Raw genomic sequence first — 21,064 nt, 5'->3', positions numbered from 1 at the left:
GTTAGCAATAAACCTAGCTGTTGATCTAGATCAAAACTTGTAAAAACTTATTTTCATTGCAATTTTTCAGCATCTGCCTTCTGCAGATTGTTCCTTCAATCTATACATCTTTTAGGAAAGATGTCACATTCTGGTCCTGGCACATTAATATATTCTTCCTTGAAATTGCCTGTTCTCCTGTCTTTAAAAAAGTTTCTCAAGAGTGAAATCCAAGGATTTTGTAATAATTGTGCAGGGGCTTCCTGTCAGCATACCACTAACATTTCTACCTTTAAAATTCATGACATATACATGACTGAGCATAAGGTTTAGATAGAAGTTTCAATCACTTTCACATGTCAACACAAACTAAACACGTGCATTTCTTATATACTCTTTTTTTTCTCACATTGTTTCTCATGTGGATCTCCTTCTTACATGCTCTCTAATTCTTCCCCAACTGGTATCTTTAAAAATTCTTAGCTCTGCTGTAAGTACAAGCTAGTACGAGCTGAATCATCTGTCTCCAAATATTTACAAATCTATGGTATTCTTTTTGTTAAGGAGGGGCCTCCTGAAGCGTTAGTATTCTTAGTTGCTTCAGTAGTGGAAATAAAAGGGAGAGGAGGCGGCTTCCTTCTTGAAAGTTAGAGCCAACAGGACCTCCTTAGGATAAGTGGCCTCCATCAGCTAGCTGGATTACAGTTAGTTTGATAAGCAAAATCAGGATCAAGGTCTAATCATGATTAGTGCTGTCCAAACAGAAGAAGTTGCCCTTTACAAAGAACGAATCACTGAAATCATGATATATACAATGAGAACATATGAGAACAGGGAGAGGAGAGAAAGTAGCATGACATTAGCTAATGTATACTACCTGGTGATGGTGTTAAATATCTAATTCAGAATCATTACTGGGTTACACACTAAATCATCCATCAAGGGCAACCACTGTATTAGAGATGAACTGTAAGATCTGATGGATAGTGAGAAGTAGCTTATAAAATTGCTGTAGTCATCGAGTTTCACCTGTTAAGGCAACCTGAGCACACACGCCATGCCTTTCTGCTATGGCAATGGCTACCAAAAAAAAATAAATTCACATTTGCACCAGAACGTGCAAGGGTCCCCTGACAACTTACATTTCTAATTAAAAAACTGAAGAAGACATCAACTTCCAAATTCCAGAATAAACCACAACCCACTGAACATTAAAAATGCTTTATTGTTGCACTTTAAAATAGCTACCCTGACATCTGCATTCACAGGACAATATTACTGCTAATACTCACCAATTAATTCATAAAAGTTATATCCTTACCTGATCATACAGCTTTTCATCTACTAGGAGGTAAGTCTTTGCCCAACGCTTGAGGAACCATACAATATCTTTGCCCATCTGGGGGCTCAGGAGGTGCATGAGATTTGCCCTTATTGCTCTAGACTCTACTTCTGACACTCTTAAAATAGCAGATAACAACCTGAAGATTTAAAACACAATGATGATGGTGAGAATGGTTTTTTCATTCTCCATGAAGTAAAACAGAATAACACAAAGTAGTTCTACTCTGATGAAGTAAAAAGCACCTGAATTTATTGTTTCTTTAAATGCAAGGAGAGAGAGATAGGATAGAGTGGCAAATATCCTCCAAAAAGTCAGAAATGCATTAAAAGATGAGGTAATTATCTTTGACATCAATTACTGCAACAAAGAATCCTCACAAGCATTCTGACAAATTGGGCATGAAGAAAAATGGACTACTACTTGGAGTGCTTGAAAAGCTTTTTTGAAAAACTGATTCTCCCCTCCTTGCACTGGCAAGCTTAGTGACCAAGTGGGTCCTAACTGTGCAGCTTTTGCAGTGTGCTTCATACTAAAGAAAAAATATAGAAATGACTAGTTGTTTCCTCTTTCAATACTGCAGAGAAACAGCCTAAAATAGCAGATCTCCCAGTGATTGCATTAATACATCCTACCCATAAAATTAAATATTAGCTTTTGTAGTATATAAATTAAATTTGGCACGAATGTGATAGTGCACAAGCAATTTAGGAGTTGACAGTGGTCTATTTTTTGAAGACATTTCAGAGCTATTGCCAGAAAGCCTCAGAATCTCTCCTTGTTTAGATCTGATTTTATTACCATAACCATCGAGCCACTGCATCAAGAAATCCTGTTTGGTGGCCCTTCTGAAAGCAGCCAAGACTCACTGAGCAGTATTCAAACTTCTAAACATTAGGCACATCATTGCTAATTAAGATCCATTTTCTCTAGCCTCTTCCAGAACAAGTAAACATTAAGTACACAACTACTGATCCTGGGTGAAGAATCTTCCATGTCAGTTAAAAGTGGAATGTAATCTTAAATGTGAGGATTCAAATTGAGGACTCTTTTGTGGACATTAGCTTTCTTGCAAAGAGAGAAAGGAAATCCCCTCTCTTGCTCCTTTTATAGGCTACTAGTGATATGCGTACATAACTGACAACAACTCCTCTCCTGCACTGAGGACCAATTTTGCTGCCAAGCTTATGCAGTAACTCCTGTTCAAAGCAGACAAGCCCAGATGCTCTGGAAAGTGTTTGCTTAAACTGTACATGTGCTGAATGAATTATATAGCATATTGTTTGAAGATTTTGACCTACCACTTTTTAGAAATTCAAGTAATTTTAGGAATTTTCTTTAACAAATAGATCAAAGATGGGTTTTCAGTAAAGATATAAAAACTTTTCTGTTTATTTCCAAGATTTTGCTCATGTCGTCTGTTAAGAGTAATAGGTTAATCTGGTCATTTCAGCCTTCCCAGCTTCACTCAGCTTTATCTGTTTTGATGCCTTATTCTCATTTTTCTTCTCAGTCCTCCCCTGGATCATATTGACTTGAAATATTATCTGTATTTACCCTGCCTTTCTTTACCCTAAAAAAAAAAAAAAAAATACCACTTCATCTTTTCTGTCTTGTCTTAATCTCTTTTACAACATTGCCTTAATATGTCTGTTATAAAACCATTCTTATAAATTATTTGTCCTTGCTTTAATAGTAGTTAAGAGATATTCCTTACAAATGTTCAAGTCTTTACATACTGGGTTTTTACTTTTTAAATTCACAGAAGTTCACTCACATTCTCTTTTTTTTTTTTTTCCCCTCTGAAAAAGCATTTAACATACTTAAAATGCATCCTTACCTAATTACAGAATCAGTTCTGTTGTACCCTGGGATGGAAGAGGCCTTTTCTCCTGGAGATCCCAGAATCTGAAGTGTTGTATTGATATCAACCTCAGCTGAATGTTTTATGGAATATTCCATTACTTCTGGAGGTATTAGCGGAGTCTCTCCCTGAGTATCATTAGCCAAGAGGTAGCCTTACATTAAAAAAGAAAGAGTGATCACAACTTTCTACCCTAGGTTAACTTATAGCTTTTTGATTAGAGAATCCATTGGCTTAACTGCAAACATCACACCAGAATCAACTGTTTGTACAAACCCTGACTAACACTGTTTAAATACGTGTAAGTTAACTTTAGAATCCTTAAAGCCATTCAGTAAAGAAGAAACTAAAGTGACAAGAAACCAAGACTGGAAAAGAAACCAACAAATTAAAAAACAAATTAAAAAGAGATAAGCTTTGCTTCATGTAAAAGTACTACAGTCAATTCAACTACTGAGGGGGGGGGGGGGGAAATCAACATTTTGTTGTCACTTTCTTCTTCTGTTATGTGATTTAAGAAGTCCTTATTTTACAGCTTCCCCACCAATTCCATTTGAGACTTCTGTTCTGCTAACATTTCAAGTCTGCCAGAGGCTTTCAGACACCAAGTAAATGTGCTACAATAAAGTTTTCCTTGCATAGCAGCTGCAGATCAGGGGAAACATGGATTTTTATACAATACCCTGGTGTCCAGATAATTAATATTAATTTCAGCTCTAGTCATAGTTTTCCATGTCTGATCTCATAACCATATGTGAGCTACACACTCCATCCCACAGTGATATAAAAATATTATAAACACATTCATGTCAGCATCTGACTAAAACATTGGATGTTCAAAAAGATCCCACAAAATACTTCATGAAGTATACATTTCTCCTAACAAAGTACAGACACTGTCTTAGTTATTAGATTTTGCAAACAGATGTAAGATAGTTCCATCTAAAAATCAAAACCAAAAAAGGTTCTAAATTCAAGTTCCCTGAAACACAACAAAATGCCAGGATGTGGATCATCGACATTGAGAGATTCTGGAACTTACTTGATTTTTTGCCACCACTGAGTAATACTGTTATCCTGAACTCATGTGGATTTCCTTATAAAGTTGTGTGTCTCAAGACAACACAACTGATATCATGAACAGACTAATTTCTTGAATAGGCTGACTGATAACACATCTCAAAAAAAAATCCATAACAGAATTAGTTGTGGGAATTTTCAAGTGACATTACCTTGTGCAAAAATTTCATCAACCTTTTAAAGATAACATTCATGTTACTCGAGGCAGATGAAAGTAAAACAAAGACTTTGCGAGTAGTGTATGTAAGATGAACGCATCGTAAGGGATAAAATTTATAGTCAATTAATAGTAGTTGATATACAGAAATTTCTTTTTCGTAAGGTGATTCAGATGCAATAAGAATACCAGAATAGGTGTCATTTAAAGCTGTTCACTAACCTGTGACTAAAATAAGCCAATGAATATCCTCATACAGGTCATCAAGCACTTTATTATCAATTGAGCCTGATGCTGGTGAGGCAAGTAACTGCTGCTGATGTCTCTGCAACTGACCATGGAGCCTTGTAACTCGGTCTTCTAATAAACTGTGGACAAATAACATTAACATAACTTCACTGTTTTAAAATTTTTTTTGGCAAAGTCAGGGTTTTCATATGTGATGACTTTACTGATTTGCATTCATGACTGGGTTTTTTGTACCTTGTAAGAAGAGGTATACAGTGTTCTGCAGCAATTCTCCCCAGCATGCCGACACTGGCCAACTGGTCACAGAACTGGTCTCTGTCATCTTCCTGCAGTTCACTTATTTCTTCTTCTTCCCGAGAGGCCACGCCATTGGCAGTCTTTGGTTATTTCAACAAAATTAGAAGTAACTAGTTAGCATTATATTTGTTAAATTTTATCATCGACACAATTTTCTACATTATTTTGGCTTTTTCTTTCAAGGTATTTTGCATAGACAAACAACAGACTTGTACTAAATTAGACACAGAAGAGTTAAACAAGGAGTAAACACGGCTGCACATTGGTTTAAAACTGGCACTTCACAAACTCATTAGCAAAATGCCACATTCAGTTAATCATACATTTGCTACCATTTTCATTAGTGCTCTCAAGTCATAAGATTCACTGTGAAAAGAGTCAGGGGTAAGAGTTATGAAAATTGATACATGTTATTAATAGGTTAAGCTGGACAATAGCAAAACAGCTTCCTCACACCACAGGGTATATAAATCAGCTCTGTCAAGCATCCTCTGCTAAAAGTATGACAAAAGGTACTGAATGACTTCAGCTCACAGAGATGGTCCACAAACTCAGTGGTCAGAAGATTGCTGAAGTATATTTACATTTCAAATCATATATACAGCAGACCAAGAACCATTTTAAATACTGGAACTTCATGCTTTACCCTATTCATTAGTCAAATATATTGTTCTCAGTTGTCTGAGATCTTACATAAATCACATAAGTAGTATTTTTCATGATTAAATGAAAATCATCTCTTTCATTAAAGATTTTCCATAACCCATTGTTCAAGGGGAAAAAGTAAATGTTATAGCCTCAGGGAAACAGAAGACTTATTACTAGTCATCATCTCAGTTTTATTTGTTGCTGATGCAGAAGTTACACTATTTGATTTCTCAGAGTTTATCTTGGCTGCATTATCTTAAATAATAATTAGACCTTACTCTTGAAGATAGGAACCCTGATATGCAGAAACTAAGTATTGATGTTTTTTTAAAAAAAATAATCTCTAAACAATCATTAGATTCACACAATTAACAAAGTAAAATACAAGTGACAGAGAAAGCTATCAGTCTGCTTTGTTTCTATAAAGGCTCTGGAAAACTGAACCCACACACAACTCCTTATCCAAAGTGCTTTTAACCCACCTTTTCTTTATGTAACCCTGCAAATCATTCTCTTTTGGCAACTTCAAAGTTGCAGCTGTTTACCGAAGGGTGAGCCTCTGCTCTGAGACTGAAAGTTCCTGTTACTGCTTTGATATTGAACAAGAAGCATTCTAAAATGCCAGCTGTGGCTTTTAAAAGGTTACCCATGGGATAAATGACTTATCTCACAGAATGACATGAATTAACCTGTGTGTATACAAGTTATGTCAAGACTGCCTGATATGAACTCAAAGTTCCCTTTTGAAATATTTCTCTCTGTTTTGGCATTGTTATTACCATCTGTTACATATTGCGATAGCAGAATTAAGTTTTATGTGGTGCTTTTCAGAATTAGGTATCTTGGAGACCGTTGCACAGCATCAAATTAAAGAGAGATTTTATACAGTTATTGAATTGAATCTATGCAATAATTAAGTCATTCAACATCTACTTCCAACTTTCTGTATGAGAATCTATTTTATTAAGATCCAGACTCCTGGCAAAAAGATTAATCTGCTTTCTTTCTCAATGGCTCAAGAGATACTTGAGGTACTTTAGATTTTCTCTAGAACAATCACATCAAAAATTCAACTGGAATTCATTTTATCCAAAAGAGCCACATAATACTGCAAGCTTCTTCTAGTTGGAGCATAGTAATTCTACATTTTTTCAGATATTTATGCATGTCAATTATACTTCAAAAGTATACTTTAAAGATAACGTATGGAAGGTGGTAACTGCATAAAAGGCTTCCCATTTCATTGGGGAATTTAACTAGGACCCTAGTTCAGAGAAGGATGGTCAGAAGTTCAGTCATTGCATCTGTGGGAAGAACAGTAAGATGCATGTTGTTTTGAGTAACAGGTTTACTTTCTTCTAATTTTTTTTAAGCAATTTCCAACTCTGTATTCCTTTATTTCTTCCTCAGAATGAGAGACTAGAAAATGACACTGAGTAACAAATGCAGCAAATTTTTCATTTTGGAGGTCACAAATACTAATTCTATGCTAGCAATAGTAATACAGTTAGTAAACTCTAGCTGTAGTAGAATAGCTAGTATGAGCTACATAATAATAGTACACACCAAAAGACATGGGCTAGTTACTATGTAACATCATCAAGAACTACTACAATGAGGGCTTACCAAATTCCTTGTACCATCAGGAGCAGCTAGATGGCACTGAATGTAGGAATTAAAGACCTGAACAGCATGCTGGGTAAAGAAACCTTTATGGAAATGTTTGTCATCTTGTACCAAAGTAAGCCAAGATTCCAGCAACTTATCATATGCTTCCATATATACCATGTCATCTTTGTCAAGCTGTAAGAGATGAAAGAAACAAAACAAAAATCTTATTCCTAAACCAGAGGAATATCCTTATATTCATTATTATTTAACAAATGTTCTTCTCATGTTGAAGCAATTAAAAAAAAAAATCAATCACAAAACCCATCTAAGGACAGTCAAGAAAATATCAGAATGAACTGAATCACAGAATCATCTAGGTTGGAAAAGACCTTGAAGATCATCCAGTCCAACCATTAACCTACCACTGACAGTTCCCAACTACACCAGATCCCTCAGCGCTATGTCGACCCGACTCTTAAACACCTCCAGGGATGGGGACTCCACCACCTCCCTGGGCAGCCCATTCCAACGCCTAACAACCTTTTCTGGAAAGAAATGCTTCCTAATACCCAGTCTAAACCTTCCCTGGCACAACTTGAGGCCATTCCCTCTTGTCCTATTACTCATTACTTGGTTAAAGAGACTCATCCCCAGTTCTCTGCACCCTCCTCTCAGGGAGCTGTAAAGGGTGGTGAGGTCTCCCCTCAGCCTCCTCTTCTCCAGACTAAACACCCCCAGTTCCCTCAGCCGCTCCTCCTACGACCTGTGCTCCAGACCCTGCACCAGCTTTGTTGCCCTTCTCTGGACATGCTCGAGTCATTCAATGTGAAGCAACACATCGAAAAGGTTAGTGCAGCTTTCACACTTGCTAGGCTTTAAAAAAACTGCCAAAGTGTTTAGCTATTTCTCTTTATCTGATGTTCAAAACCAAACCAGTTTTAAATTAAGCCTTTAATGAATAATTACCTAAATACAAGAGCTACTGAGATTTTACCCCAAAGATGCCGAGCATCTCAGCTCTTATTAGTAACAACAAAACAATGAGCCATTTCTTTTTAAATAGACAAACCTAGAACACATGCATATAGATTTCTATGTATTCCACTATTTCTGAAACAGAGAGAGAAAAGATAGCGATTCTCTGCTCCAGAGGAAATAACTGTAAGATTGCACGTGTTCAAGAGACATTACTACAGGTAGCCAGTTTTGATGATAATACGCAATTTCTCATTCTATGGACAAAAAAAGGCAGAATTCCACATAAGCCTGCATCTCCAATTACTTGGTACGTTTTAACTGATGCTCGATGGTTTTAGTTATTCATATGTGTTTCTACATAGTACGTAAGTTACAAAAGGAAATAACTTATCTGAAGAAGAAAGTCCTGGGTTACAGGCAAACTAAAGAACCAAATAGCGAAGAGGCCATTTCTTTTTAAAAGTATTTTTAGTGTACCTAAAAATTTTTATTTGATGCCAAAAATTCAACATTAGTAAATAAATCCAATTACAATTAAGTGTGACTGTACAGATAAACATGCTGCTAAAGCAGGACATTTCTCTAGGAAGTCTTCTCAAGTTTTAACCAACAGGATTGCTCACAGAAGTTATTTTAAGATAGCAGAGCTTAGTAAAATGATGCCTTGATGAAATAAAGGGATATTACGGCCTTAATCATGCTCCAGACAGAAGAATTCCTGACTTTCAGTGAAGTTACAAACACGGCTGGATGAACAGGCAAGGAAAAGAAAACATTGGCTGGATGACTGATTAAGAGGGAAAACTGATACCACATTGGAAGCATTTCAAGATAGCTTCACAGCATCATTTTATAACTGCAAAGTGGTCATATTTACAGACGTTAAAATACAAGACACAGTGATGCAAGTGCAAAAACAAAAGCTGAAGATGACAAGGAGAGAGGCAAAATTGTATTCAACACTAGCATAAGCCACAAATTTAGCATGGACACCACAACATGTCTTTTAAAAACTAAGAGGCTAAAGGACAAACAAATTCATAGACATTCAATCCTGAAATATTCTGACATGTGTGCAATATATTTACATAATTTATAAAATTCCAGAGCATAAATGAATAAACAGACAAAATTCATTTATTTGAGAAGGTAATACAGAAGTTAATGCCATGGAAAAAATGCTTTTAACACTTTATGATATCCTCATAAGGAAGCTAGGATTAATAAGTGCCTCCATAAAGCATGTGCCCAAATAGCAGAAAGAGTTTATCCATATTGTAAAAAATTTAGTCACAAAGGAACCTTATCAAAAATTCCTGTATTTTATATTAGCTACAGCTAGTATACAGCTTTAGTTACCAAAGATGTCATACTCATACAGGTAAGTTAAGTGAAATGCTGTAGACCAGGGAGCTGAATCGTTTTGATAGATGCAACAGAAGCAATGGCAGAGCCCAGTTCAGAACTCAGATCTTCAAGAGAGGCAAGATACAACCAGTAAAGTCAAAGCAAAGATGCTTAATTTCTCTAGTATGGGAAACGGAAAGAAAATTGGTACATCTTCCTTCACAGTCTGATGACTCTTTGAAGCAAGAACACTTCTAAAATCTGTCAAGTAGCAACAAGCTGGAAAGAGCTGGAAGCACAACAGAAAGGACCAAATTCAGAACGATCTCTCCCATCACATGATACTTCTAAGTATCATGAAACAGGAACAGTGCATTAAGATTCATTCTGAGAAGAAGCCTTTACTATAATTTTTATTTCTGTTTGACTTTTCATCTAACATCCTGTTCATACTCTTTACTAATTCAGATGGACTATTTGATTTCTACTTCTGCTTAAGTGCTAAGTGTTGATTAAGCAAGGTGATGCACAGCTGTGGAAAAGCACCTTCTCTCAGACCCAGTGCTATTAAAGGAAGAGATTACTGGTCCAACTTGCACCATGAAGTAATGCCTAGCATTGCTGAAAGTTATTGCCCTCCACCAGTGTAGCTGTTCAGGCAAATGTTTTCAGCTTCCTTCAGCCAATCTCCCCAACCCCAACAGGCAGAAAATGTAAAACAGCATTTGAACATGATTAGATTGTGGGGTTTTCCCCCTTGGTTGAAAAATCAGTATTAGCTGCTTTGAAGTAGTTTGCATATTGTGTTTCAGGACCTCCCAGTTTTGACAGTTTCCATAGCAGGTCTTATTCTGTGTGCCTGACAGGGTTTCTGCAACATTCACAAGACGTTCTGCTGGCATATGAAGCGGCAGAAATATGGGAAAAACAGCTTTTCCAACCAGAAAAGCTTAAGGAGTATGCCTGCCTGCATTCTGCTGCACGTCAGATTTCTGAAAAGTTCCAGAAATATTATCTGAGGACTCTGAGCCCAATACATGCAGGATTTTATCTATCAACAGCTCTTAATTACAGACAGCACATGAGCTCACACAAGGTGTCACCACAAACAGTCTAAGCAAGAAGCTCGGGGAACACATTTGGCTTAAGAATGTCCCAGCCATGGTTAAAGATTGTTTTCAGGGATGCAAAGTAGTATTTCAACAGGCACAGCACACAGTATCATCACACCATCTGGATTAAGTCAACAATAACTTAAAAGTTTCAGTAGCATGTCTTGCTGCTGACACACTGTTAAGGTATAAGAATTATTTTTTTGAAGGCCCATCAGCACAGAATTCAAAGTCATCCTGGAAATCAGAGAAACGGCATGAAGTTGAGATATCTGTAAGAGCTATGACAGAATGGAAGGGGTGAAAGTGTAATGTTTCACTTTCCACAGAATGATATAAAGATTCAAGGACAGTGAGAAAATTCTTTGTGAAAACAAACAAATCTTGCATTGTCTCTGATGTTGCTGAATCTCAGAACATTTATGTTTAATACTGAAAATACTTTCTTCAGCAAAAACTATGGGATTATATTAAGTGTAGACAGCACAGTTTACCAGGCATAACTGACCAGTGATTTCCAAAACAAACTTTGTACCACACAGTGGTACAAGCTACCATAAGCTTTTGTCAAGAGATGAAGTGTTCTGAATGACATTATGTTGAGCACTGTTTTCATTAAACATGGTTGCATATTCTAACTCTCAAGTAACAAGAGGCTAATTGAGGAAACAATATTCCTTTAGTCTCTTTAATTTAAATTATAGGTGCCTGTGGTTTTGCTTTTCTGTAAAGGCTTCAGATGCATGTCTAAATGTGTTGGTGAGCACCAGAACTTATGTTCAATCTTCTACTAGAAAACCTCAAAAGCAGGGCAAGTTTTGACCAGTCAAGTTTAGAAAGTAGCTGTATTTTAGATTCTAAATTTAATCACCAGTTTTTTGATTAAGACATGAACACACTTGAAAGTTTAAGTGAGCACTGGGCCAAATGTAATGCATTTTAACCTTAAAGCACAGACATGATCTGCAGTGAGTGCTAATTAACACACCTGTGATCTGTAGTAAAGAAGCATGTCCATCAACTGTGTAATTATAGATAATTGTGTAATTATTTTCAAAGGCAGGTAATTAAACACAGTCAATACAGCAAAACTGTAAAAATTCATACTTTTTAATGACAATGGGGAAATATTGGCTAATATCTTGATAGCCTCATTTTAAATCAATAGTTACTGCACATAAACAGATTAAATGCAAGATTATTCACCTTATTTCTTGTGGGCTTTCTTCCTTAAACTAGGTCTCCTTAGAAGTTTTTTTTTAATGCAATTTTTAGGAGCAGATGACTTAGACTATCCAAACTGCTCTTTAATGTTACAACCAAAGTTTGAAAGAAGGAAACAGAAAAAAACCCCTCTGAATTCCTGTGCTAGATTTGTACACAGAATTACCATTTGAACTGTGTCAGCAATGAAGGGATGATTTGAACAGCTTAGAAATATGGGGTTAACAACAGATCTTAACAGCTACATTCACTTAAAACAGAACTCTTGACAGCAGTTCAGTTTCAGTCTGTCCATATGCTCATGTAGTCATTTTAAGCTTTCAGGACTGTAGCTCATTCATTATCTACAACAGTTTTCAAAGAAGTTCTACAAGAGCAAGCCAGCCACATTTAAAGACTTTAATATGTTTAAATGAATCAATTCTTTTAAAAATGAAAATATGAGACAAGTGCTTTAAATCCAAACAAAATCTGAAAGAGGCACACAGTGTGCAATTACGTTCACTGTTTGAAACAAAAATCTTCTCAGATGTGACTTCAGAAATATCTAGAACAAAAACTAACAACAGTTATTAATAAAACAGCCAAATTCTCATGTCCCCTATGCTTATCGCAAATAGAGAAACAAAAACCAACTATTTGAGAGCTGATACTTACCACTTCTTCCAAGGCAGCACTTCTTCCAAAAGAACAAGTGAGGTGTGCAAGGCAGTTAACAAATGAAGAGAAAAGTTCATTTGGAATGGCCGTTAAAATATTGCGAGGAAATACAGTTATCAGGTTGCTGATAATACTGGAAATTCCCACTGCTTCAGAGTCTTCTATTTCAATTCTATAGATAGAAATAGCAGTTAGTTTTTTGCCTTTAACAAAAATGCCAGAAGCGAATTGATTTTGTTGCTACATTTTCAATCAATAAACCTATTTCATATTACTTAAGCACCATCTACTTTCAACCGCCTTTTCTTAATTTCAGTAAACCAACACTAAACACAAATTATATCCAGAAATAAGCAAGCCATACCAGTTCTCCACACAGATACGCTACACTCTGAACTAAAGATTAAAAGATGCCATCTAAATTTAGAGAGCAGGCATACATACCCATTGATAGTATTCAGTAATCCCTCAATGAAGTGTGCCAGGTAATCAACTTGTGAACCTTCATCGGGAAAGACTGGCCCGTGCAAAGACGCCAGCTGTGCCAGACACTGTAATGAATCTTGGGCCATATCTGTATCTTCTCTGATTTTTCGATGTACCTTTCAGGAAGTGAGATAGTTAATAATACGCAGAAAATAGGGTGTTCTTTCAACAGTCACATGGCTCTCAATCCAAAAGAGCACACACCAAAAAAAGCTTACTATAACTTCCATTCAGTCTGAAACTCAAGGGTTTCTACAACTCTCGAAACCACAGTAAATGTCAAGATTGTGACTCAGCTCACAAAATCGCAAGCCTTGAATTAACTCACTGAAACTAATATTTAGTTAAGTCTCACCTACATGTTGAAAATTGAACTGTCTACTGAATGTTATGTCTTAAAGGGAGAAACAGATGCCAGCCAGTCAGACATACTGCTCCTTCTAAAAACAGCAATAATGACAGTCATCTCTATTATGCTAACTATGCCTAGGCTACAGAGTCTTGCTAAAGTTAGTCAACAAGTTCAATCAAGATTATATAGATGCTTCTTTAGCAGAGGTAAACACTGAAGACATATACTAAAATGAATGCATCACTTCCTCGGCACACCCTTACATTATTACAAGGCCAACAGTAATCTTCCTGGATTTCTGTGAACTGTTATGTCATTACTTCTGCCTGTGAGACCTTCTAGATTCAAATCTTAATATTTCAGTTATATTCTCACATACTTATTTTAATTGTCAAGTATGGATTTAAAGAATTTTCTTAGGCTCATGCCTCCTGTTTTTTCACGTAAGATTTACTGTATCAATAAATATAGTGTAGCTTTTTCACCCAGAAGCGAATTTAAATAATTTCAGCAATATTATACATAGAAGAACAATTAAAACACTAACCATTTCTCTGTGGCATTATAGTTGCAACTTCACCCAACTCATAACTGGTTGGATTAGCTGCACAGTTAAACTCTGAAAGATCAAACTGGCAGGAGAAACGAACCCTGGAACAGAAATACCCCTCCTAACATACGTCCCACACTAGGCTGAGATTAGAACTGAAGGTTCTCTCTTTAATGTGGCAGTCCTGCCAATTTTTGCAAGGTTATTAAAATTTCTCAGATCAGATAAATGAATATAAATTACTACCATTCACTTACATTACTTCAAATAGCAAACTAATACTACAAGCCTCGACCATTGCAAATCAGGAATCTAAAACCAAAACTGACAGCATACTGCCCTGGCTAGCATTCATTCAAAAATAATCAAATACAGGCAAGTTTTGGTTACTATTAAGCAAAATGCAAATGTATTAAAACAACTCTGCATGTTATTAAAAATATTATTCTTATAATGAATAAGTAATTGTAAACCAACCAAAGAAACAGATATCTAGCTCTGACAACTTCATACTATTAAACGAGAAAGGGTTAACATGTAAGCCAAAAAGTTATTTGCATGTGGAGGTTCACAGCTGACAGTAGCAACTGTCTGGATAGTCTAGACAGCTGTTCAGATTGTGTATAGCTGCTAAGAGTTCTGCCAGTGATTTTTTCACTTTTTCAAAACTACCGGAACAGATAAACTTGTAGTAAAAAAAAAATATTTTTTTAAAAAAATCTAATTTATCAAAAAAAACTATAAAGTAAGGTCACGTATCCAAACACATATCAGACAACTCTCAAACAACACTGAAGAGTTACATTTACTTTGTCTAATAATAACTTTGTCCAAGTTTTGAGCACAATATTTCTCTCCTTTGCAAAAATGAAAATAGCCTGAGAATGCTGAATTCTCAGGTCCCAAGGGATGTATCTTAAGATAAAATAACACAATAAACAAATTTATAAGCCAATGTATGTTGCTGCTGCAGTAACTCCTAGCTGAGCAACTACAAACTTCTTTCTACAGCTGTTGAGAGAAAACAGTACTGTTTTTATCCGGTTTTGATATAACAGGGTTTTTTAAATTGTAGAAATTAAGTATTACATTCTCCTCTCCCAACTCCACTTCTTCCCCACCCCTCCTAGCTTAATCTGTTTTAACTTGTTTGGATTTACTTTGTGCCGAGGAAAAAGATGCATAATTCTGTATGCTGAAACTGGCTAGAAAACTGCAACTACATTACTTATTTTCAGCTGTTCCATTCAGCAAGTGCTTTATGATCAGGAAACACATACTGTTCATTTCATCTTTTTAGAAAGACGTTACACCTTATCTGAAAGATACACTCTACTACTGCTCATCATGCTTGGTTTTGTTTGACAAGTACACGCCCAGAAATCTGAAATGTATAAAAGTTTAGATAACTATACCACATACAACTTTTTGTTTTGTTAATGATCATTAATTTAAAACAATTTATAGGCAAAATACATATTTGGTGACCTAGAAAAAATACAATTCCTCTGTTTGCTTTGATAAGCAAGCTGAAGTTAAGAGAATCAGTCCTACCTGATGCAAAAGAAGAGTCCAACAATACAGTTTTAGAACAGGAAGGAGTTGCTTTCCCTGTGGTCTGGACTACGAAAGTTGAAGAAAGAAACTTACTGTAAAGAAAAGCTCCATAACTCTGCTGTCCAGGAGGGTCTCACGCCAGGATTCTGTTGGCTTTAGCATCACATTTTGTGAGGATTCAAACATAGCTATATAATGTCTGCCCAGTTATCTGGTGTCAAGGTCAACAATAACATTCCTACTTGGCTTTAAAAAAATCCTAGATACAACAGGATCCATTCAGAAAGAATGTAATGGAAACAAACTTTAAGCCTCTTCACATACACAGCATAATTCATGCATGAGGCCAAGGAATAAAAGGTATTAAGTATTGAAAAAAAGAATGCTCCAGGAATGTTAGATAACAGTTTGATCATAATTATGAGACATACCATAGTGATACGATCACTTTGATAACCAGGGTGTCTAATGTGACACAGCAAGAAGGGAAAAAAGCAACCGCAATTAACAGGTGTTAAAATTTATGCAAAATAGGAAATCATTTTCTAAAAAATTTTCCTGGCAGCTTTTTAAACGCCCTTATGATAGCTAAAGATAGCTCACTGAAATCTATATCCTATTTTTCTAAATAGCCAAATATGCGTCACAGAATGCAGATATGTTAGCCCTGCATTAATCTACATTTTTTAATCCCACTGTGAAGAACAAAAGCATAAGGAGGCACAAGGCATCGTCATATTAAACGCATGTTTGCAAGAGACATGAGACGTGCATGAAAAATGCTCACACCATGAAGCCATAATTTTGCATTCGTTTCAGTTCCCACCATGTGTTTTGGCATAACTTAATTTACAAAATTCTGCAAATACTACAGAAAGGTACAGAAAAAGCAGAGGCATGAGCAAAAATCATTTAAACAAGGTTACAGTCTTTGATAAACACTCTTCTGTGGGAGCAGACTGACAAAGATTTTTGGAAGTTCTTCCTTCTGTGACACCCCCCAATCCAAGTAGTGGTAAAACTGCTTTAGCTCAGCAACTTACATTTTCATTTGTCTTTTTTAAACCCTTCATTATCCTCTTCGATCCCCTTCAAACCCAACCATCAGAATAAGTAACAGCATGCTCAGCTGCATGAAATTTACTTACTGGTAATGAACTGCATTAACTTTTGTACTGTAAAGTCATCAGGTATTATAAAAAACATGTATCAAAGTATTTGTAGGTCTAGAAGAAAATAAATTCACAATGGTATCATTCAAGAAAGCAGACCCCTTAACTTTTGACGGATTTTGTTTAAGAGAACAACATATAAAGCAAACAGCTAGCTTAATATGATGAATTGTGGCACAAAACAGGATGCACAATTTTAGTTTATTTATGCTTGTCTTCTGAGTTATGCCAAATCCAGAATTTCCCAACAACAGTGTACAGAACCACATTCAAAAAAGGCGACTTTTTCCACAGCACAGACCTTCACTGGTGGTATGTGTCCAGAACTGTTGTCAGCACATTATAACGCATAAGAACAATCAGGGATTTTTACATTAGTGCAAACCAAAACCAATTTCACCATTTTCAAAGTTATCAGTGGGTGTTGAACTGTACCAAATCTGCATTATGTCAGATAGGGAAAAACTAAAAAATCACAGAATTGTCTATTTTACTTCCATCTGAAATACAGATGTAATTCAAGTAATCAAAAATGCTTCAGTTCTCCCAGATGAAAAAAAAAAAAGGCATGAAAGTACCACATGCAATCATCCTTTATCAGAAGTAATATTAAAACTAATTTTATCTGGCAAATTAAGCCATGCTTTTTTTTTTTTCATTTAGAATGCTTTAGAAAAAACCACTATTTTAAAATTGTTTATTGATCACTGTCCTTTGCTGTAACTCTCCAATAAATGACTGGCTCGGAAATACATCAATATCATGAGATGATCATAGATATATTATCAATCTCTGAAAACCAATTTGCTCTTCACTAAGTTGAGTCTACAGAGGGGACCAGCTACATAACGCTTTTCATGTGGAATGAAAGAAGGGCTAGTTTGCTGTCACTATTTTAACAAGCATCAGTATTTAGCAGCCCTATCCTGTTATTTTTAGTACTGTTTCTCACGCTAACGGACTGATGACACATCTGACAATAGCAGATTTGTGGGTAAAATAACTATTCACTGAACAATAAAAATTATGCCTGCACCTATTATGAAGATCTTACACCCATTTTCCATCACACGCTATATGGACGCAAACATTAGCGTAAGCTGGCCGTGGAAGTGCCTGCTGTCATGAAATACCTCAACTTATTCTGTGCTATAGTTCAGCCTTATTAGCAGCAGTCCATTTATGCCAAACCTGAAAAAAAAAGGGCAGTAAATTACCTAGCACATGGATGTACACAGGATAAATGCAGTCTTTATCAAAATTAATTTACTTTTCAATAGTTGCTAGGAAACAAGTACGGAACCAGCACAATATTGTTTTGTAAGCACTCAACTATAAAACATAGACATGGAAATCCAAGCTAGGAAACAGAAGCATGGCAGTATTTCAGCAAGTTCACAAGACTTAGGACACTGATTGACTAGAAACTTCTGCTTGAATCAAAACAGATTATTCAATAACACGTAGCAAGCTCTACTAAACAGCATAAGACTAACTAGATGCCTTCGTGTATATTAAGGCTCATATGCTAATTAGTGCCTAGAGAGGAAGAGGAGGAGGAGACTGTATTGCGTGAGGCAGATTTTATCTTTGCTTAAATTGATGTATGTAGACATTAGTTCTATGCTTGGTTTTGTTTCATGAGATGGAAAAATAAGAGTAATTTTTTTTTAAGTTATAAATTTGTAATTTTAAAATTGTAACTTGGAAAAAACCGTTTTATATGCCTCTTGGAGGAACATATTAAAATAGAAAGTAAAAGAAACAAATGTGCAGTTTTCCTCCTACCCTTTGCCTCTATCCCAGGAAGGGACTGATGGGTGAAGACGAGTACCAAAGTATTTAATACTCTAAGGCAGCCAGGAGGGATTGTAATGTTTCACTTCAGGACTTCCCTCAAGTTCTAGTATCTGAGAATGAATCCCACGGTCTTTCTCCTAAGAGATGGAAGGCTTGCCCTCCCACAAAGCAGTAAATTAGGAGCTCAAAAAAAAAATAAATTAATCAAAGCTGAGATTTCTTCTGCCAGAACTCCATTCACAAATTTGTCCACAGGAGTGAAGAACAACTCAGAAATAGAGGGAAAACTCGTGGAGGGCTAAGCCCCGAGTATCTTTCTTTAGAAATTATTTTAATCACTTTACTGTTGTTGTTGGAACATTTCTGGAGAGTTTTCTGTCAGTCTTAGACTTGTATCTTACAAATAAAAAACTGCATTAGCAAGGTAACTGCTTGAAATCTGCCATCCAGTGTTATAATGCTTACATACTGATTTTATTTGGATTTTTAAGATCTCCTCTGGCTTGCTAGCTACTCAGCCAAGCACATGGGATGAGTCCATGAGCAACTGTCTAAAACTGACACAGAGGCTTGCTGCCCCCTATGGAGAAATGCTTCACAGATCTTTCTGTAACTTACACTCTCAGCAAACATACCCAAGCGTTCAGGAGAAGGAACGTATGCTTAAATATTTAATCATTAAACACAAGTATTCTTAACTGTCATGAGAATGGAACAACTACTTTGTGTTGAAGACGCTGGACTCTGATTGCACTGACAGGCATAGGTAGTGTAGGAAGACCCAAGCTAATTTTAAAACTGGCCAATTCCAGAGCCACTAGCAGTGTGGCCATGCCAGTACCAAGTCTCATGCTGACCACTCAAGTGAATTCTGCAGCTCCTGCTAGGTTTTGCTGCTATGGTTATACAGGTAATAATATTCAAGCTAATCACTTCAAGCCTAACTTACACTTAAAGCACCTATGCAGATACAGCTCAAGAACCACTTTCCGCTATATACTGGCTGCCATCTAGGAAGCTGATGAGAAATCGCTGCAAAACTGGAAAATTAAAACCACTGGGGCAAGAGACCAGAAGAGGAAAAACCTATATATTTTATCAGTTCTGCTTCATAAAAAGGGTCATTACTGGTCTCTTTTCCTCTTCTGATATTAATGCTTTTAAGATGTTCTTACATTGCAAACTGATTTCAGAATTAATTCAGGAAAATCCAAATGATGAAACACTAATTGTTGAAAAGTTCAACATAAATAAACACATGCTTAGTGCAATCATGACCAAATTCTGGGGATCTGCCAATCTTCTTGGTTTTGCTCAAGTTTGTCTTAAAAGTTGCTAGAAAGGATTGTCAAGAAAATACACAAGTACCCTAGAAATAATTTACGAACATCAGGGATTTCAAAGTCAGGTCAGTTTTCACGTAAGAGTGATAAGTCTGACAAAAGCAAAACGCAGCTCTCTTTTGCACTTTCTTAAATCTCTTAATTTTAGTTACAATGAATTTTTCTTTATATTCCAAACAATAGCCAGGGTAGTACACCATCCCTTCATCTTTCAGATAAGGACAGACTGATGTAGTAAATTCAGGATAATCCCAGGCTGCTAACAAACACTTAAAAGGCTTAAGGAAAGCAGCGTTGCTGCTGAAGGAAATCTGTGTTGTCACTCCTCAGTACAGGTTAAATCGTTTCTGTAGCTGTGCAACAAATCAAACCGGGGACCTCAACCTGCTAAGAAAAGTTTTCAGCCAGGTGGTTTCCTGCTCAGTATCATGCTCATCAGAAGTACCAGGGCAGGATGTTTTTTTCAGCAGCAATGTCAACCTGAATCATTCCCCAAGGCAAACTTCAAGTTTTCTGGAGCATTCCCTATGTTTTTCATGTACTTCCGTTATTCATACACATGCTACAAATCTGAGTTGGAGAGAGTTCAAATCTTAAAAGCCTGCAGAACTATATGGTTCACAGGATCTCCCAGAAAGGTGTCTCATTCTGACTTGAGGTTTAAGAGACATTTTCAAAACAGAAATTAAGTGCTTAGTTCCTTTAACTCTGTGGCTGAGGAACATACATAGTTAAAAAAAAGTAGTGTACAGATCAGACAAAAGCTTCAGTCAGTTCATACAACTGCCATCACACCATTTTCAATGGAACAGCAATGATGCACATTAGTGGAGCACATCCCATTCAGTTTACGTAACCTCTATTTTAAATTCAATCCTCTATTCTACATTAACTTGAAAATTTGCCAGCTTGCCTCCAAGCAAGTACAGGCACTAAATCCAAAAGAAGAACTAAAGCTCAAGTTCCTCTTTATTCATGTACTAGAATCTATATCTTAATGAATAAGGGGTAAATACTTCTATGACAGCTCCTAATGACAGATACTAGACACCTTTTTGTAGATGGGAGACAGCTGGACAAAAATCTGTTTAAGAACTTTTACATTTGAGGACATTCATCTGAAGTCCATTAGAATGTGGCTGCTAAGAACAGATAAATCCCAAAGTCAAGAAAAAATTAGAAACAGAAACATCTCTGGAAATAAAACAATAAAAATAACAATTACATCCTGACTCCACAGGACATATATGACCATG

The 21,064-nt window shown here is 36.2% G+C and overlaps 1 protein-coding gene across 2 annotated transcripts in view; it reads right to left on the bottom strand.

The window, feature by feature from the left end:
- Positions 1–21,064, bottom strand: part of XPO4 (exportin 4) — a 77,445-nt gene that overhangs the window by 12,350 nt on the left and 44,031 nt on the right. For both annotated transcript variants that reach the window (XM_074932070.1, XM_074932079.1), the window contains exons 7-14: positions 15,587–15,699; positions 12,993–13,150; positions 12,546–12,720; positions 7,243–7,419; positions 4,906–5,048; positions 4,645–4,790; positions 3,162–3,339; positions 1,301–1,460 (exon numbers count right to left, since the gene is read on the bottom strand). In XM_074932070.1, coding sequence (XP_074788171.1) covers positions 1,301–1,460; positions 3,162–3,339; positions 4,645–4,790; positions 4,906–5,048; positions 7,243–7,419; positions 12,546–12,720; positions 12,993–13,150; positions 15,587–15,699 — 1,250 coding nt within the window. The remainder of the gene's footprint in view (positions 1–1,300; positions 1,461–3,161; positions 3,340–4,644; positions 4,791–4,905; positions 5,049–7,242; positions 7,420–12,545; positions 12,721–12,992; positions 13,151–15,586; positions 15,700–21,064) is intronic.

The sequence above is a fragment of the Athene noctua genome, chromosome 1 (genome assembly GCF_965140245.1).
Source record: "Athene noctua chromosome 1, bAthNoc1.hap1.1, whole genome shotgun sequence".
In the NCBI taxonomy this organism is placed as follows: domain Eukaryota; kingdom Metazoa; phylum Chordata; class Aves; order Strigiformes; family Strigidae; genus Athene; species Athene noctua.
Note: the sequence above shows the minus strand (reverse complement) of the source record. Positions and strands in the feature narration are given on the sequence as shown.